The sequence below is a fragment of the Leuresthes tenuis genome, unplaced genomic scaffold (assembly GCF_036924035.1).
Source record: "Leuresthes tenuis unplaced genomic scaffold, fLeuTen1.0.hap1 SCAF_13, whole genome shotgun sequence".
NCBI classification, from domain to species: domain Eukaryota; kingdom Metazoa; phylum Chordata; class Actinopteri; order Atheriniformes; family Atherinopsidae; genus Leuresthes; species Leuresthes tenuis.
The window spans coordinates 16,351,522-16,368,926 of NW_027325367.1; the positions used below are offsets into that span (position 1 = coordinate 16,351,522).

At 38.5% G+C, this 17,405-nt stretch overlaps 1 protein-coding gene across 1 annotated transcript in view; it reads left to right on the top strand.

Annotated features, from left to right (window-relative positions):
* LOC140267106 (MAM domain-containing glycosylphosphatidylinositol anchor protein 2-like) overlaps positions 1-7,691 on the top strand; it is a 195,455-nt gene extending 187,764 nt beyond the window's left edge. Inside the window, exon 18 of the mRNA XM_072362282.1 lies at positions 818-7,691. Coding sequence (XP_072218383.1) covers positions 818-906 — 89 coding nt within the window. The 3' untranslated portion in view covers positions 907-7,691. The remainder of the gene's footprint in view (positions 1-817) is intronic.
* The last annotated feature ends 9,714 nt before the right edge of the window (positions 7,692-17,405 follow it).

Consider the following 17,405-nt stretch of genomic DNA (forward strand, 5'->3'; position numbering starts at 1 on the left):
AAGATGGAAAATTGAGAAATAGCTCGTCAGAAGGGACTTCTTAGCCATGATGTTTCGTAGAAAAATTATTCCGATTTTGGATATGCCCTCATAGATTGGTCGTACATTAAAGGAATAGTTTGACATTTTGGGGAATCATTCTTTTGCAGTCTTGCTCAAAGTCAATCGAGAAGAACAATTTCTGTTCTGTCTGTTTGTTTGGTAGTTTAGTAGCTCTCTGCAGTGAAGCTCCTCAGTGCCAAGAGTACATTATTTACTTGTTAAATGCTTTCTATAAGCAACAAAGAGAAAAAATCATGATGTTAGAACTGGGTCGTAAAAAATTGTCTGTTGAACAAGTAATATCATTACAACATTGATTTCTATCTGGCTGAATAGAACAGAAAATTGAGAATATCTCTTAAGAACCTATCAACTGATACGACACCCATAAACTGCCTGATGGCTGTTATATTTTCATGTATTTATCCTGCTTTTGTATTTGTACTGTGATCTGATTTATATGTGTTTTATGTAACTGAAAGGCCCTTCTGGGGAAATTAGCTTTGGTTATAAATGCCAACAGCTTTGGCCAACAACAGACTAAACACATTCTGACTGAAAATTCAGCACTGCAGACATTCAGCCTTTGCTGAAGCTATATATTTGATGAACCAATAACAAATGAATTACAAGAAACACTGCATGTTCACATTTCATAGTATTCCCTCCAAGAATGCTGATCGCTTGTCCTGTTATTGTGTCAAGACATGTGTTTCTTTTTACATGAGCTCATAAACTCAGCAGTTATTTCTGTTTTTTTTCTTATTTAATTTAGATATCAGCGCCAAGGCTCTGTCCACATCCTCCCATATATGGCTGCTATGTGTCACCTTGGTGCTGACCCTGCTGGAAGGTCAGAGGTGACCCTTTTCTCCGTCATCTCAGAGGCGAATGTTCAGACCCGCCGTCTGTGAGCTATACCCTCGGCATCCGATCACCAAAGATTCATGCATCCTGAAAGCAGCAAGGTCCCAAGACGGACCACAAACCACAGGTGGGGTGGGGCAACGTTTATGAAAGAAAGACAAAACAAAAAGTAATAAAGTCAATTTGCTAATTTTTTTTCTTTTGAGGAGATCTCTTTTAACGGAAATCACCCCTCGGCGCAGGACTTGGGTTGACTTCACGAGCACAAAGACAGGTGGGTGGTGAATGAGCCTGGACTTTGGCGGAGGAGTTCACAAGCGTTGAGGGAGAAGAGTTTGTAAAGCACAAGAATCATTTGATGAAGCTATGGGAAAACCTTTGGATGGCGGTTGAATACAGATACTGCTGACTTTTTGAATATCAAGTAACATTTCCCTGCTTTCGAATACATATAGTCAGACCTTTCTCTGTGCATCTTTATCTTCATTTTCTTGCACCAGATGCCAATCACTGACACTTGTTTTTCACTCTAGCCCAGCCTCACATCACACCTTGGCATTTCTTTATCTGCTTGGTGCTGTTCTGTCGAAAAACACGGACTTGGGCAACATTTAGTTCTGTCTGCTTTCTCCCCTGTAGCTGCCTACTTATCTTTTAACACTGTGCTCACGAGTCTAAGTGGCCAACTGACGGTATGGTGGCAGAATAATAAATGCAGAAGAATCAGCGGAGGTGAAGACAGCTGGGCTGCAGGGCAGAAAGAAGTTCAAGTTTAAAAGTTAAAATAAGAAAAAGTGGAATTAGGGTGGAAGAGTGGTGGGAGAGGAAGAACAGGGTTTAGCGAAAGGTCTGATTAGTGGAACCTGACTCAAATATTCAGTCAGCAGTCTGCCTGTGGAACAGAAGCCACTTTACTTTCTGCCATGAAACAAAGTGCCTTCAGATAACAAACCGAATCGTGAGCCTGGGTGTTAATCAACATCGAACAAGTCTCTGTTCATGTTTATTCTGATGGGCTATTTTCTATGTTTCTTTTGCCCCACAAGTGCTGAAGGGAAGGCATACATGTTCAGAGGGAGTATGGGGCTGAGCTAAACCCGGATTACATTCCTCAAGGGACAGTTGGCTGTCTGTAGCTGCGTGCGTGTTTGGGCGTGCGCATGCGTCTAGGCCCACACATAGTTTCACGTGAGGGTAGCCAACCAGGCAGCACTGGCAGACACTGAGCACAGGTTTGGAAGCAAGTGGATGAAAACAGTGAGATGGAACAGTAAAGTGAGGCTGAGGATCTTTTTTTTTTTTTTTTTTTTTTTTTCTCGGCTGAAAGACAGTTTAAGATCACACAGGAGGATAAAGACATTTCATGGAATGAATATCCCACTCTCTTCTCATAATTCTCCCTCCCTACGGGAGAGCATTTTTTAACAGAAGAGAAGACAAACTGCTGAATAAAACATTTCATTGTACAGAGAGGAGAGCAGGAACTTTGGGACTGCAGGCTCTTCATTAGGGTGATGCGCCTCACCCATATCCTCCACCATTTATATGGAACAGTATGAAAATAAAAGATGATAATGACCATAATAATAGTCATGATATTTTATTACTCTAGCGAGAATGTTTCTCTGCTTTTACACAAACTGTGAAGATTGACTGTGGAAGATCTACCTGAGACCATAACCTTAACCAGCGGGGTTTTTAAAAAAAAAAATGTATTGTAAAAAAAATAGCAAATAAGAATATGAAGAATTCTGTCCATTGTTGGTTATGACAAATGTTTTGAGGACTTGTGTCTTGTTTCTTTTAGTTTTTTTTTTAGTTTTTTTTTTAAGATGACTTAACTTACTTTCTCTTCTTGTTGTCTCCCTTTGCATTGCTAAAATATCAAAGCTGATGGAAGCATAAGAAGTAAACCAATTTGGTAAATGTATAACTTGTAAATGTTAAAGAAGCTCTATTCAAAGGTTTATGATAAATGTTTTATGTTGGAGTACAGGAAGCACAACATACAGTTTAAGGTCTCAACATATAAAATCCATTTTATATTTCTTTGCACATGTATGACCTACTCCCACGAATTCAGGCTGTTCAACACTCAAGTCCATATTTATCAGCAAATTGCCCATTTTCCACATGTAGTGTTCATATTTATAGTGCAACCACAACACTAAACATTAAGGGAATCCAGTCAAGAGTATTAATAAAAATGTCCATGAATGCAGACTGGGTGTTGTGGTTAAGCATATGTAGCCTCCCCAGTTAAAGCCTGGATTAGTCTGAGTGGGTTGTGTACATGTGTAAGCATAAAGCTGTGTACAATAGTTGTGAAAAGAAACATACATGTAAAGAAGATAAATACTGTATGCTAAGCAAAACAGAGCAGAATGATAAGCATTTTCAGGGCATCCTTATGATATATTCCTTTTCCGTCTGTATGATGGTATTACAGAGACATTTTCATCACAGGTTATCTGCTGTCAGTTTCACTTTTTTTAAAACCGTTTCAGTCATTTTCAATTGAAGTTTCAGATCACGCTGAATGTAAATGAAGTTCTTGGGCGTTCTTAATCCTACAGTCTTACTAGATGTAATGTTTTACTAAATCATATGTTTTTCTGTGTGCTTTTGATGATGAGAACTTTCAGACTTTTATAGGTTGTTTTGGACACATCGAAAAACATGTAGTTTGACGCAGACTTTGACGCAATTTCCAAAAACAGAAGCTCAGATCAAATCCATTAGCTAGCTCTCTGTTAGCTAGCTGCTGTATCCCTCTGTGGTTTCGTACATAACAAAAAAAATTGCCAAAGTGCCCGTACAGTCATTACTGTTACAAAGTATGGATATGATTTTATTAAGATATTTTTGGCCTACTGCTCCTTTTACATCCCTAAACACCTGATTTATTCACAAAGAGAACAGAAGATCTGCACATAATTGTGGCTACACCGCTAAGTACAAGAATGACTAAATTACTACAGTATAGAAATAAAGGAATACATTGGTATTGTTGTCAAAGGTTTAATGGAGTAATTTAGCATTTTGGGAAACAATTGAAATGGTTCCTATATGGATTTTTTTTTTCAAGCTACAGCCAGAAGCCACTTAGCATAGCTTAAAACTGAAAGCAAGGGGAAACAGCAAGGGGAAACAGCTAGGCTGGTTGGCGTTGTCATATCTGCCTACCAGAACCTCTAAAACTCTGTAATGAAATAATAATACATTATAGCTTGTCTAATAAAAACAAAGTGTTAAAACAATGAATTGCCACTAGTTTTGGAATAATCAGGCAGCCTGGAAATAAAGAAAGTTGTGTCTCCTGGCTAATCCTATAAAACTTCAAACTGCTTTTCTAAACCTTTTTTTTGATGAAGTATTAAGTTTCTTCAGTCATGACCTTTAGTAGAAGTGCTTATAACCTGATTTTGCAAACTAAAGCACCAGGCTAGCTGTTTTCCCCATGTGACCAGTCATTGTGCTATACTAAGCTAACTGATTAGTATAAAGTTTATAATAAATAAACAGACCCAAATCATATCACATACACACGCATACATACATACATACATACATATATCAACTTTGTTGTGCTGGGAAAGACATCAGTGTTAGCCTTGAAACTCTACGGCAGACCTCATATTTATCCTCATATAGTGGTGTATATTAGGTTCTGGGCAAATTCATGCAAAATATCTAAATATTCATTGAAGTTAAGAAATCATCTTTCAACATGATTTCCATTTCTGTGCAGTTCACTCCCTTCATGTCAGCCTTTTGCTGTTTGTATTGCTACATACATGTGTAATGAGAGTTTGGAGAGCAGCTCACACTCTCAATGCTGTTCTGCTTTTTCATAAAAGTCCTCCAAGCTTCTTCAAAGTAAAACTATGAGGATTAGCTTTTTTTTTCATATGTATATGTATGTGTGACATGTTGCTTTCTTAAAGTGTTTAATCAGTTTAGTTCAATGAAAAGAGGAACCTGTGGTTGTGAAAGGTGTGAAGTGTTCAGAAACTAAAAGGAGGAAATGAGTTCCAGATCATTCAAGATTAGTGTGCGTGCTGGAGATATTGCCAAGTGCCAAGTGTTTTCTTTTTACATCAGTATGTGTGGAGCATGTTTTGGGTTTTTTCACCTCTACAGTTGTGCTACATGTGTATGTTTTTGTGATTACAAAACTAAAATGAAACTGTCTTTTTTTTTTCTTTGTAGTACACTTTCCCAGCAGTCTATACAGTTCCATATCTGTACAGCCTCAACATAATAAAACATCAAAATTTTATCTACAATAATTGGAATGTACTCTACATAGTGTAGAAAGAGGCATGTCCATAATCCACACAGCCATTTGTATTGCTGGACAGTGGGCAAGAGAGACTGATCTGGTGCATGCTGTTGATATTTTCCACATGAGTACAACTCTGGATATTTTTTCAGTAAACTAAAGATTCAGCTTTTCTTTTTTCAAACAGCTCTCCACATGCTACGTTTTGGTCAAATCAATCCTGCTGGTAAAATAGGTGGTTTCAGAGACAGCATTTCACTCCATTGACAGGCTTTGTGCAGCGACAGCTATTTAGTCATTACCATTATTACATGCTTTATTTTTGGTATTGCTACTTATAAACGTTTTGGCATTCACACATTTTATTTGTAATGTATAATTAGGCTTGAAAATTTTATGGTTACAGCTCAACTTTGGGGTTCATTATTAAGTATTTATGAAGCCCCCCACAGTATGAAGATGTTATAAAGGTGGACATTTTGCATGGGCTCCAGATGTACAGGAATCAAATTAAACTACTGGAAAGACCAGTAATATGCACCATCCAGGCAAAATTAAAAAAGTAAAGTACTAAACCCTGGAGTCATGACAAATACGGCTCACTAAAACAAATACAGTGTTGGGGTTTTGTTGCAGTACATTATATCATATGGTCACAGCACACATAAGAGAATTCTTTTTTCACTGTAAAAGAAGTCAGTCTTTAATCTTTTTTGCTTTGAAGAGGTATTAAACCTTTTGATTGGTGGAGGGAGGGAACCAGGTTGAAGTAGTTCCTTCTACTGTCCTCATAGATTTAATTCTTATTTGAAGAAAAGTGACATATTGTCAGATACAGTAGGGTCATGCAATATCAAAGAATTGCATGGTTTCAATGTTGGTTCATCTTACATTAAGAATAAAAAATCTCCGTTACTTAAGTTTGACATTGATGAATACATGAACGAATAATGCAGTTGTGCATGAATGTACCCAGTGCTTACCTTAATGCTATTAAATTGGAGGTACTGTAGCATTTCAAAAATGAGGTCTGTCGGAGTTTTTTCGGGATTGAATATAATTACTGCAACAAGAAATATCTTGAAACAATTTCCCAGTTCTTTGGTAAATTTGATTAAATTTATCCATGTGAGAAGAACCATGACTAGCTGCTGTGGGACTAAATGTAATTTAGAAGAAAGTTTTGCCTTAATTCCCAAGAGTGCGTACCTCATAATATTCTAAAGTACACGTTGAAGAGAACTTGCTTAAAAAGTGGAATGCTGTTCAGTTATGCAGCTGAACACGAGGTTTCCCACAGCGATTTTGCTAGAAAGGTGTTTTTAAAGAAATTCAACGTAGTTTTCTGCAGTTTTGCCTGTTTAGTTATTGCTATGATTAACTGGAGATTTATTATTCATTCTTTGTATTTTAAAGCTTATGATCTAGTGTTTCAAGCGTCTCTGAAAGGACTTGTCCTAACATGTCTTTCTGAATGGAAATGCTCTCGTTTTCTGTTGAACCTAAGAAGGGCTTTGTCACATAGTGCCATTCATTATGCTATTTTTGCCCTCTTCTTCTCCCTCAAAAAAGAATCCCACTGAAATTATCAAATTGAAGCCCTGTTGCCCTCTCATCAGTATGCGTGCCATCCTGCTTTCTTCATATTCATTCAGTAAAGAGAGCTGGGAATTTGTCAATTGGTGCTTAAACAGAAACAAAATTTATTTCAAATTAAACTTAAACTGTCACTGTTATGTCAGTTTTCAGGACTGAAACAGCGTCCTTAATGTGGTGACTTTCACTTCCACTCTGGCTGGTCAACAGTGAGAGACTTAAATGGGAGGTTGCTGCGTCTCACTAAATAAATGGAAAAGGTAGACACATTTTCGAAGATCTCATTTCACACTGTCAGGGAAGAAGCAGTATGTCACCATTTGATGGCATGGCTGCTCAGGGTGACAGCTTCACCAGAGAGACAGCTGCCACCTCTCGGCACAGTTTCTCCTCCTGTGAGGGAAAGGCTCTTGCTACTTGTCGGTGGATTTCCTCCTCTTTCTGTCCTTATTTTCTCTTTCTCTCTCTCTGATCAGTAATCATAGACCATTCAGATGTAAAATGTTTTCTCCCACAGACAACAGTACTCTCCCAACAGTGCAGCTGACTCTGAACAGGTTTACAGAAGAAGACGTTTGTCAATAATGAGACCTGCTCCCCATTCAAACTTAAAATGTCTTGTGGAAAATAATGCTGTATCATTAAGGTTGTTGCAAAAGTTGCGTTTTATCTTGTTCTGTGCAGACACTCTGTAATGATGACCTGTCACTCTTCTCTGTTTTGTGCTCTGTATGTGTGTATGTCTGTACGTATGTATGAATGATCAGGCTTCTTTTTCATCGTATTTCTTTGGATTTATCACCCATTTTTTGTGCCATACCTGCAACTAATGAAAAAATAAAAGAAGTATTTTATGTGCTGTCTCAATTCAGTTTTACACTGTACAATAAAATACTACAGCCTAAGCTGGATTAATAAAATGTCTGGGCTTCCATGAAATACTTGAATGTCTTGATGAAAAATGTTAGGACAACAGTTGCCAGTGGATTTACTCATCAAGAAGTTTAGCCTGTGTTGTTGCTTGGCACATGCTGTGGTAGAGTATCCTGAGGTTGGGGCAGTGAAGCTTGACTTATTGGAAGCGACACCCTCTTCTGTTTAATTCATTTTCAATGAGAAGTGGGCAGACAGGGGGTGCTGGGTGGGCAAGTTGGGTTCCGGTACAGTGGGCGCGGTCCCAGGAGGCCTGCTGCTCTGATGCACAAATCAAGAACATGCCTGCCCAACTCCAAGGTAAAATATATACAGTTTCTTTCAAAATTTCATATTAATTTAATTTAATTAATATTTAGCAAGTTGCACATAAAAATTTACAAATTCAGTGCTCATTTTTACATTCAATCTTGATATTTAGTCAAGTGAAACTAAAAATGACCCAACATATATATATGTATGTATGTTAATGTACTCTTAAGGGATGTTATTTGTTCCGTCTAGTAGATTTTTACAGATTTCTAGTACATTAGGGGCCAGGTTTTAGCCATCTAATTGTAATGCGTTTATTTGCTGTTTATTTATTCATTTAATGAAATTTGGTGATGCTATTTTTCAAAAGTACCTTCAAATCCTATGAGAGCAGGCCCCCGTACTGCAACCCCTGAGTCTTTAACAAGATTTCAGTGAAATACCTCTGGACATGACCAAAGTATGATGGGCAATTTACAGCAAAATTGCTCCAGTCACAAAACACTGTACAAGTATATTTAGAATTAAAGCAAAAGTCAATGGACAATCACAAGTTTGATGTTCTTTTGATTGTGAGAAGCTTTTGAGGTGGCGTGCACAAAACTCCCTTCAAAGAAAGTGGTGAACTTATCTTTTTCTTTTTCTAACACAGACAACACAGCACTCCATTTTTGAGGTGGTGAAACAGGATTTTATTTTTTTTTAGAAATGACAATTTTACACATTCTTGTTTGTCCAAGCTAAATTATAGCTGTATAATCTTATATTATGTGATTATACTAGGTATAGAATCATAAAGCGAGTGCTGAGAGGCAGTCAGAGCCAGGTTCAGAGAAGCCTCCAACAGAACAGCTACCTGACAAGACAATAATGTTAAATATCAACATGTTTTTTTTACTTTTTCTGGGTGTGGCCTGCAGTGCTCCTACTAAAGTCCACAGGTTTTGATTTGTTTGCTGGGATTAACTACAAAATCTATGTCACCTTTATTCGAGACTGCTGCTCAAAATAACGGTAGAAGTAGCACCAAGAAACACATCTAGGAGTGGTTTGTCCCTTTGGTCACCTGACAGCTCGACATATTGCTTCCACGACATTGGATAGTCTGTTTTTGTCTTTCACACTAGAAACTTTAGGGGGGTGGATGTGAAGTGGTGGCTGTGTCCTACCTGAAAGTGCTCCCATGCTTCCACATAAAAAGATACAAACTGTATATTGTTTCGCTTCAGTAATTAAATTGAAGCGAAACAATCTTCTTCTGAAATAGAAAAATGTGAAATGTTATACGCTGTGCCAGACTCATAATGCTAACAAAATAACCTGTTCTGCCTATGTTGCTGTACCCTGTGGTCATGCCATCTCCTCTATCTTCATCTCATCTCATTCCACAGTTTAGTCATTTTAGCTGAAATAGTCTTTGCTCAGCATTTACTGACAACCTCTATATGTACTTCTAATAAACTTACATCCAGTGACATGTGTTTTCAGTTACTATTGCTTGAAGAAAGCCAACACAGTGGCCCAGAAATAGCACAAAGAATCACCACTGCAACATTCCATACATTCCCCACATCACACCACACATCTCCTATAAAAACATAAATCAAGTTTAAGTCAGCCATAGCTGTTTCCTTAGTGACTCACACGATGAATTGCTTTTGTCTCTAGAGCAAACTTTTGAAAAATGTCAGTAGAGCAGGAAACAGTACAGAAGCTACCATAACGTACAAAAATACATTCCATCTGTTTTCTCTGTGTTGAAGTTTAAAGCCACATGCACAGCTCAGTTATAAATAACAAAGTGTAGAGAAAACAGAAAAGGTATTTCTGTCAATTAATTTCCCTTTTCAGTGGACAGAGATCTGCTGAAACCATTAGTTGTGTAAAATTGCTGATAATCAACTTGAAGAGAAAGTTAAATGTGACATATGATACAGTCTTAATCCTTTTCCCATTTCTTTACAACTGAAACTTTAGAAGAATAAAGTCTTCTTTCTATTTGTTTCCAGTTACTCGCTGCATATTTGCTGTCCATTTATTTAACTTGATTTTTTTTTTGTTTTTGTCTTGTCTGTACTTACATTTCACATCAGCTAATCTCAACCAAGTCAAAAGCTTGATGATAAGCAGTTTAAATGAGCACTGCACAAGATGGGGAGTGCATTTTGTTCTTTCAATAAAGAGAACAGACTTCAGTTGGAGTGTTGGTAATCTCCTTTATCATATGTCATATATAATTGATATTACAAAAATAATCCTTTTTTTCTGTGGTTTATATGGACTTCACACCTCTGTCCCTATAGTTTTTCAAAGTGACAGACAAATTATTTCCACAGAGAGACCACCTGCCTCCCACTGAGAGGCTAAAAACTAAAGCTTTTGTGTTGTGCAAATTGTTTTTTGACATTACTTCCCAGTTTGTGGTTCTTCTAAGGAGCACCTGTTTTCCTGTCAAAGTTGAGAACATGAGAGTTGGTTGTGGTGAGAAAAAGACACCTGAGGAAAAGACGGAATAATAATGTGTGTGAAGGGACATGAAAGTCATCCAAAAGTCAGCCAGCAGGAGACTGCTGAGTGAGAAAAGCTTATGGCGTGAAATAAGCAGAAGGTTCTGTCCATCGACTGAAATTCGATTCAGGGCTTTTTTCCTGATAAGTTTAAGAAAACCAACAAACTGTTTTTATAATAACCACAAGGTCAGAAAAATTAAATGCTGATTCCACAATAATGGCATCCAAGTTCTAAGTTGCCATAGAACCGATTGTTTCACATTATTCCACAGATCAACAGGTGGCATGTCAAGAAAAACAAGTGGCAACAAAGGCAGCAAAGATGGCTGCAAGCTATCAAACTCTGAGTAAAAAAACAGAAATGACATTTTCTGTCCCTGAAGACAGAAAATGCATAAATACTTAAAGTTGACATATTATGCAAAAATCCCTTTTCCAGCTCTTTTGACATTGACTGCTTCCACAATTTGGGTCACTACAATGCAGGACTGGCAGCAAAACGTTTCCTAAAAGAGGGATCGATACCGACCATCTGTGGGGAAAGGACAGACGATGTAAGTGTACTTTTTCTTTTGTCCGATTACCACAAACTAATGGTAACCGCTAGTTCTTGCAGGTACAAATTAATAAATTATTTATACAGCAGGTCGTCTTATATTAGAGTATATACATTCTCAGGGTCTGACTCTGGCTCAAACATATATGGTTGCAACGATGTGTGGGCAGCCATGACCAGTGATTGTGCTCAGCTATTGTCATAGCAGCCTGACGCCGAATGTTGGGCAGACGTTGCGGGGACAAGGGGGGCAGAGTGAGCAGCAGCAACTGCCACTGCAGCAGGAAAATCGACCGTCTCAGCACTCGAGTGTGTCAGACAGTTTACAGAGAGGGCTGCTGTACTTGATCCGTGACGAATTTGACCAAAGGATTTCACAGACATGTCATTAAGGTGCCTGGGACCTGTGTAAACTGGCGGGAAAGGAGTATAATTGTTCTCCTTTAAGCTCAGAGGAAAGCAAGTTCAGAGATTTACATGGAAACAGACATTAGACAAAAGTTCCCTTAAAAATATTCAAAATCTAAAACTATATTTTTTTTTAATCATGGAATTAGATAGTTATAAAGCTTTTCTTGAACTTCTGTTCGGGATTTTTATGGAAAGCCTAAAATCAGAGCTCCATGAGCCAGTGGAGCCCAATTAGAGTTGGTGTTTAAGGCAAGGATAAGCTGACCACAGCCCTAACACTGTAATGTTATGAATATCCCTAATGCAATGCTTTAGCCTAAAACTACAAATCTAGCTACATCTCACAGCTAGTTAGTTAACTGTTCTGCCTTAATGACAGAAATGCATCTTGCATAGATAACAGAATTTGCTGAATTTGGGCCTCGAACTTGAATTGCAGGTAAAAGTTGACACAAAGAAGGAATCGATGAATTTTCTAAACGAAAAGCTGAAGTGCAGCACATCTGTAGATCGAGCAACACCCTAACTCAGAAAATCAGATTTATCCTAGGTCGATTATAGGGCCAAGTTGATAATCTCGTACCACATTTGTTACAGACTACTTCTGCACGTGGAGTTACATGGAGTCCAATCATTTTATGAAGAGCCAGCACCACACCATGGAGGTCAGAGTGCTGAGCAATTACTCTGAGAACTAAAGTTACAATATTAACTACAGGTAGTGGATGCTCAGCGGATTGATAATTGATTTTCAGCAGAGCTATAGTGATTTAGAGTTGAGGATCACTGCCAGCACCCGCCTCATTTTTCACAAGGTAGTTTTAAAAACGTTTTCTAAAGATTGCTGGAATTAAAATACACACCAATACATTAATGCAAGTGCTGGACTGAGTCTCTCCCTCCTCTGCTGGTGTGCTTGCACTGCATTGCTATCATGGCTGAATCCTCGGGATGACATACCTACCATGAGAATGTAAATTTAACAATGTTTATTAACTTAGTCCACAGCTGGAGGGTTACTGAAATAATAAATTTGTGTGTTTTTGTGATTTCACATCTAAGCAGTTTGCTTCATAAAAATGCTCCGCTCTGTTTGTCCTGTTATCATTCATTTGAGCTGAACTGAGATCTGTCAGTCAGGGTCTTCAGAAGCCATGCCCACAGAGATTTCTAAACATAATTATATATCATTAGGTTCATCTGAGTGGTTAATAACACCACAACTTTGTGCCTTACTTGGACTTCAAAGATTTCATGAATTTTGATATACTTATCTATTTATTTGTTGTTGCGAGAGTGCAGTTTAATTTAAGCATACTGTATTAATATCTTCCTCTACCGGTTTCAAAATCTTAACAATAACAGAAGATGTGATTTCATTACATCATATCACTTGATCTCCTCAACATCATTGCAATAAATCCCAAACTGTAACTACTCAGGCAAAAACAGTGAGCCATAGGCATCCAAATTAAACATAGCTTAGACTTACTATATTATAGATATTTAGTATCTCCCAGGGTCTGAATTCTGAACATTTTGGGGTGCATTGTGCTGCAATAACACAAGTTAACAACTTATATAAAATAAGTTTTGTCTTTTGTTGCTCTAATACGGCACAGTAGTACACAACAGAGCTAGCTGCTTCTGTTCCTGTTGAGCTAATTATCTGCTAGCTGTAGCTTCATACATTTACATAACAGTATCACCATCAATCTTCTTTCCTAACTCTACAAAAAGTATAAAATAATGCTGTGTTTTCAACAACTGTTGCCAACAATATTCGGTGGAGAGGAGTCGTAACTTTTTGCTCAATGTTGCTAAACGATGCCAAATCCTGCAGGATTAAGCACATTTAAGATAACGTCACGCCTCCTCTGCATTCTGCTCTGTCACCAATTTAAAACCATTTGCTTCACTCATAATTTCTGTTCTGGCATATGCCATAATTTGATAAAGCCAAATTCCCAAACAGCTGCTATCATTCCCAAAGCCCAGAGCTATAGAGTAATACATGCCAAAGCCTATTTTTCTGTTATTGTTGTCATACGGCAAAACCAGTCTGAAATGAAGAATAAACAGTGGCCCATCAAGACTATGTGTTAACCCACAATCAAGATTCAAGAAGCTTTATTTATCCCGGGGGAAATATCTGTGCAACAGTTATGGTACAAGAGGGAAAGTACTAAAATAAAATAAAGCTAACATAAATAACATAAGTAACTGAATACAATATGAGCAGTGTGCAAATTAGCAGCCTCAATACTCACCTTTAAGTCTGCTGTGTTACTCAAATGAAATCTAGATTTCATAACCACAGAGTCATCTGATTAAAATTCTCTTTCACACAGTCACATATTGTGCTCTGCTTTGTGCCAGCCCCTCACATCTGTTTGCTTCTCCTCTGTTCTGTGTGAACACATAGAGTAAACAGTATGATAATACAATATTCACAAATTTTTCTTTTTAACTTGTCAAACGGTAAAACAAGTCTGCAATTGTGTCTGAAACGTGGCACATAGACTATGTGTCAACTCAGCATTTAGAGACTGTTACGCTGCTCTAATTAAACCCTGATTGTGTGATCATCACCCAAATAAGTAGAAGAAGTCTTTGCAGGGATTTCAGCCATATTCATATCTACTAGTCCTCTTTGTCCACACAGTCACAGATACTTTCAGACAAAATACCATTGGCTAATAAAACTTGTCTCCTGTCTATGCTTAATGAAATTACTCGACAGCTGTGAGCATACATAATAAGCTGAGCGCACCTGTAATTCATTATTGTTACATTTTTTTTTTCGAATTGCAACATGGTCTCTTGCCAAAAGTCAGTTTTACTGGTCTAGTAATTTCACAGTTTACTTTAGGTGGAAATATATAGCGAAAAGCAATACTTTTAGACTGTAACGTATTGTGTGGTCATTACTTGAAGTAGAAAAATCTAACTTGAAAAAATCTTATAGAAAGAAAGTATTGCAATTTGAAGTTCTTACATTACTGAAAAACACCAATCTGTGTCAGAATGATCGTTTTACAGTGTTTTGGCTCCTCAAAACACTGTAACTTCTGCTATACGGTAGCTTTTCCCCAGGGCCAAGTTGTGTCCATACTGTACACCTGAAAGGCAAGTTTTCTGTTTGCCAAGAGTGGAGGAATCTGCCAGCTGTGTTGTTTGTGTGCCTCCTGCCTTGAGGGAACAGTGGGAACCTTTTAAAAGATGCAGATTTTGTCATCAGTCTCCTTTTAGCCTCAGGGCTTTCCTAAGGCTGCCCACCGATTTAGAGAATATAACTGTGTGCATTTGTGAAGAATGTGTGGGCACACATATATAGGAGTGCATTCAGAATCCCCACATGACAAAACCGTCACAATAATATTGTGTATTTCTCAGATGGTGGCGGTGTGGGAATTGGCAGCTCTGTGATAGGCAGTCAGAAGAACATAATATCATATTCTGCAGCTCTTACCTTTATTCTCAGGTTTGTTTTGAGCTGGTAACATAACAATGTGATGATGTACGGCTCTTCACTAACATCCAAGTGGTCATCTCTGTTAGTGTACGCAGATCAGTGCAAAAGATAAGATCAACATCAAGTTACAGAGTTTGTGCCATGCCACAGACAATTACCGGGGAAGGGAACGGCTGGCGGTAAGTGGAATAAGTTTATTCAAAAGGTTGTTGAGAGCACAGCCCAAACACTGTTCCTGTAAACAAGATGCTGTAAGTAATTCTACAGCGTTTTAAAGGCACTCTAAAGTTTGCTCGTGGCCTTTATTATCTCACTTCTATTTTCGGTACCCTCTGTGAAGTGTGAGACACCCCCTTTTGTCCGCATAACAAGCTATTCCCATATAAAATTCAGATTGTTTCTGCTGCTGATAACCCCTGGTAGCATTTGGCCTTTAAAATCCCAAGCACTTTCAATTACTCTGCTGCATGTTCCATTCGTCCATTCCCTTATCGTCTCCGTCCTCTGTTTCAGCCAGCCAGAGGTTGCCCCGTATAGCTGCATTAGAATGTGCACCTGGTATCTCTGCCACTGAACAATGCCATTTTACATTAAATTCTATTCCCTTTTCTCCTTGCCATGCACCACAACGGCACTTTGTTTACAGGCCGCCACTGCTTTCTAAACAGATGGGAAAATGTCATGGAATGCTAATGGTCTACTAATTCTCCTCTGACACAGCTCCCCATGTCAGTCAAACAATATCCATTCTCTCACGCAACTGTTGTCAAAGTCATTCAGGTACATGTGAGATGGCCACATCTGAGGTCTCCGCAGCGTTAGCATATCATCAATAAAAACCCACTTATTCACCTTCTACATGTGTTGTGTGAAAACTAATTTGTGTTCAGCTGAGATAATTAAAGTTGGATGCAAAAAGAAAATGCACCAACAATAGCAGACCCTATAAGAGCCACACCCCTGGGATTTTAAGTAATTTATTAGCTGGGACACTTTTTGGCATTGAAATAAGATTCAAAAGATCACAAAAGACCAAATTGACTTAAAAAACAATGCATCTTGTCAACAAAATCAACTAAATACAGAGCAAGCGCTCCATAAGTCTTTGCTTTGTTGTAATTTCATCATCCCCTGCATCTTGAATACAAAGATATCACATTGCAAATTGCATTAGCAAATAGCAATTCCTCCATGATGAGCAGAGATTTGCCACTCCACATACATATGAGCACCTCTCCCTCAATTCATGGCTTTGAGACATCCCTCCTCGTCCCCTTGTGGATGTTGCATAAATTAATCCCTCTCATGTGCTGCCATCTGAGCTGTGCTGATGCAAAACTTCAGGCTGAATAATTTATTTGTCTGCCCTTCGGAAGCCGGTGCTCGCACCGGGTGCCACAGCTCATAACTTGGAGTTCTCATCACAGACCTGAACCCGCTGGCATCCACTCAAACATCTGTGTCGTGTGATAAGAGCGCACATCATGGGAGGAAGATGACAGATCTTGCTCTGAATTGTGGCCACTAGACAGAAACACAAAGAGGATCCAAACACTTGCTAAAAAGCGCAGTGGTCTCTCTTTTCCCACATGTGCTGCTCTTCTGCTTCGTCTCTCAGGGAATTCCACCTGCTGCAGTGTAGTACAGAACTCTGCTTTGGTAAAACCGGGACATTTTCAGACCACTTTGGGAGCTTCTCACTTTTTTCAGTTAAATCCTTCCAAGTGATTGAACATAACATGAGTCCAATCATTCTTAGATGATTTTGTTCCTTATTCAGCTCCGATGACGGCGAGTGCTACCCTGTCTTACAAATTACTACAATACCGTCTCTACCTTCTTTCATGGTTTTCTGTGCTGTTCTCTCATGGGGACAGCATGACCCGTTTCTGCGGGAACAGAAAGTTCCTCAGAGTTGGTGAGCACTTTTCTTTAGATGAGACCTGAAAAATCAGTCAGCCGTAAATAAATCCCACATCTAAGTCTGATTTCTCAGAGTAAATATCCTCATCAGCACTTCTTGGCAGAGCCCTCTCAGCCAGAAGTGTATACAGATGAATTCAGGCATAGTAAAGCTCCTCTTCATTTCCCAATGTAATGTTCCGTTTTGTTTTTTTTCCAGTATCATCTCTCACAGAGCTAATTGACAAAAAGTGATTTCATAAGCTTTGTTTACTGGAAAGCAATGATCATAATGCTTGTGAGCTTGCTCGATAATGATTACTGCTCCTGTGCATATCAAGTAGGTGATTCATTTGCTCAGTATGAATTGTGTGTTTATCCAGGCTTTTCGTTACGGTTAAAGTTGCTGATACAGATCAAAGGAGTATGAATCTGCTCCCGTATGTCTTCCATGTCAGCGAGGAAATAAATTCAAGTTAAACTCACAGGATTCACTCAAGTCTGCTGGGCTGTCATCTCAGTCAGAGAGTGCCCATCAGCAGCAAGGTTGTTGGAAGGTTGTTTATCATGTGAGAG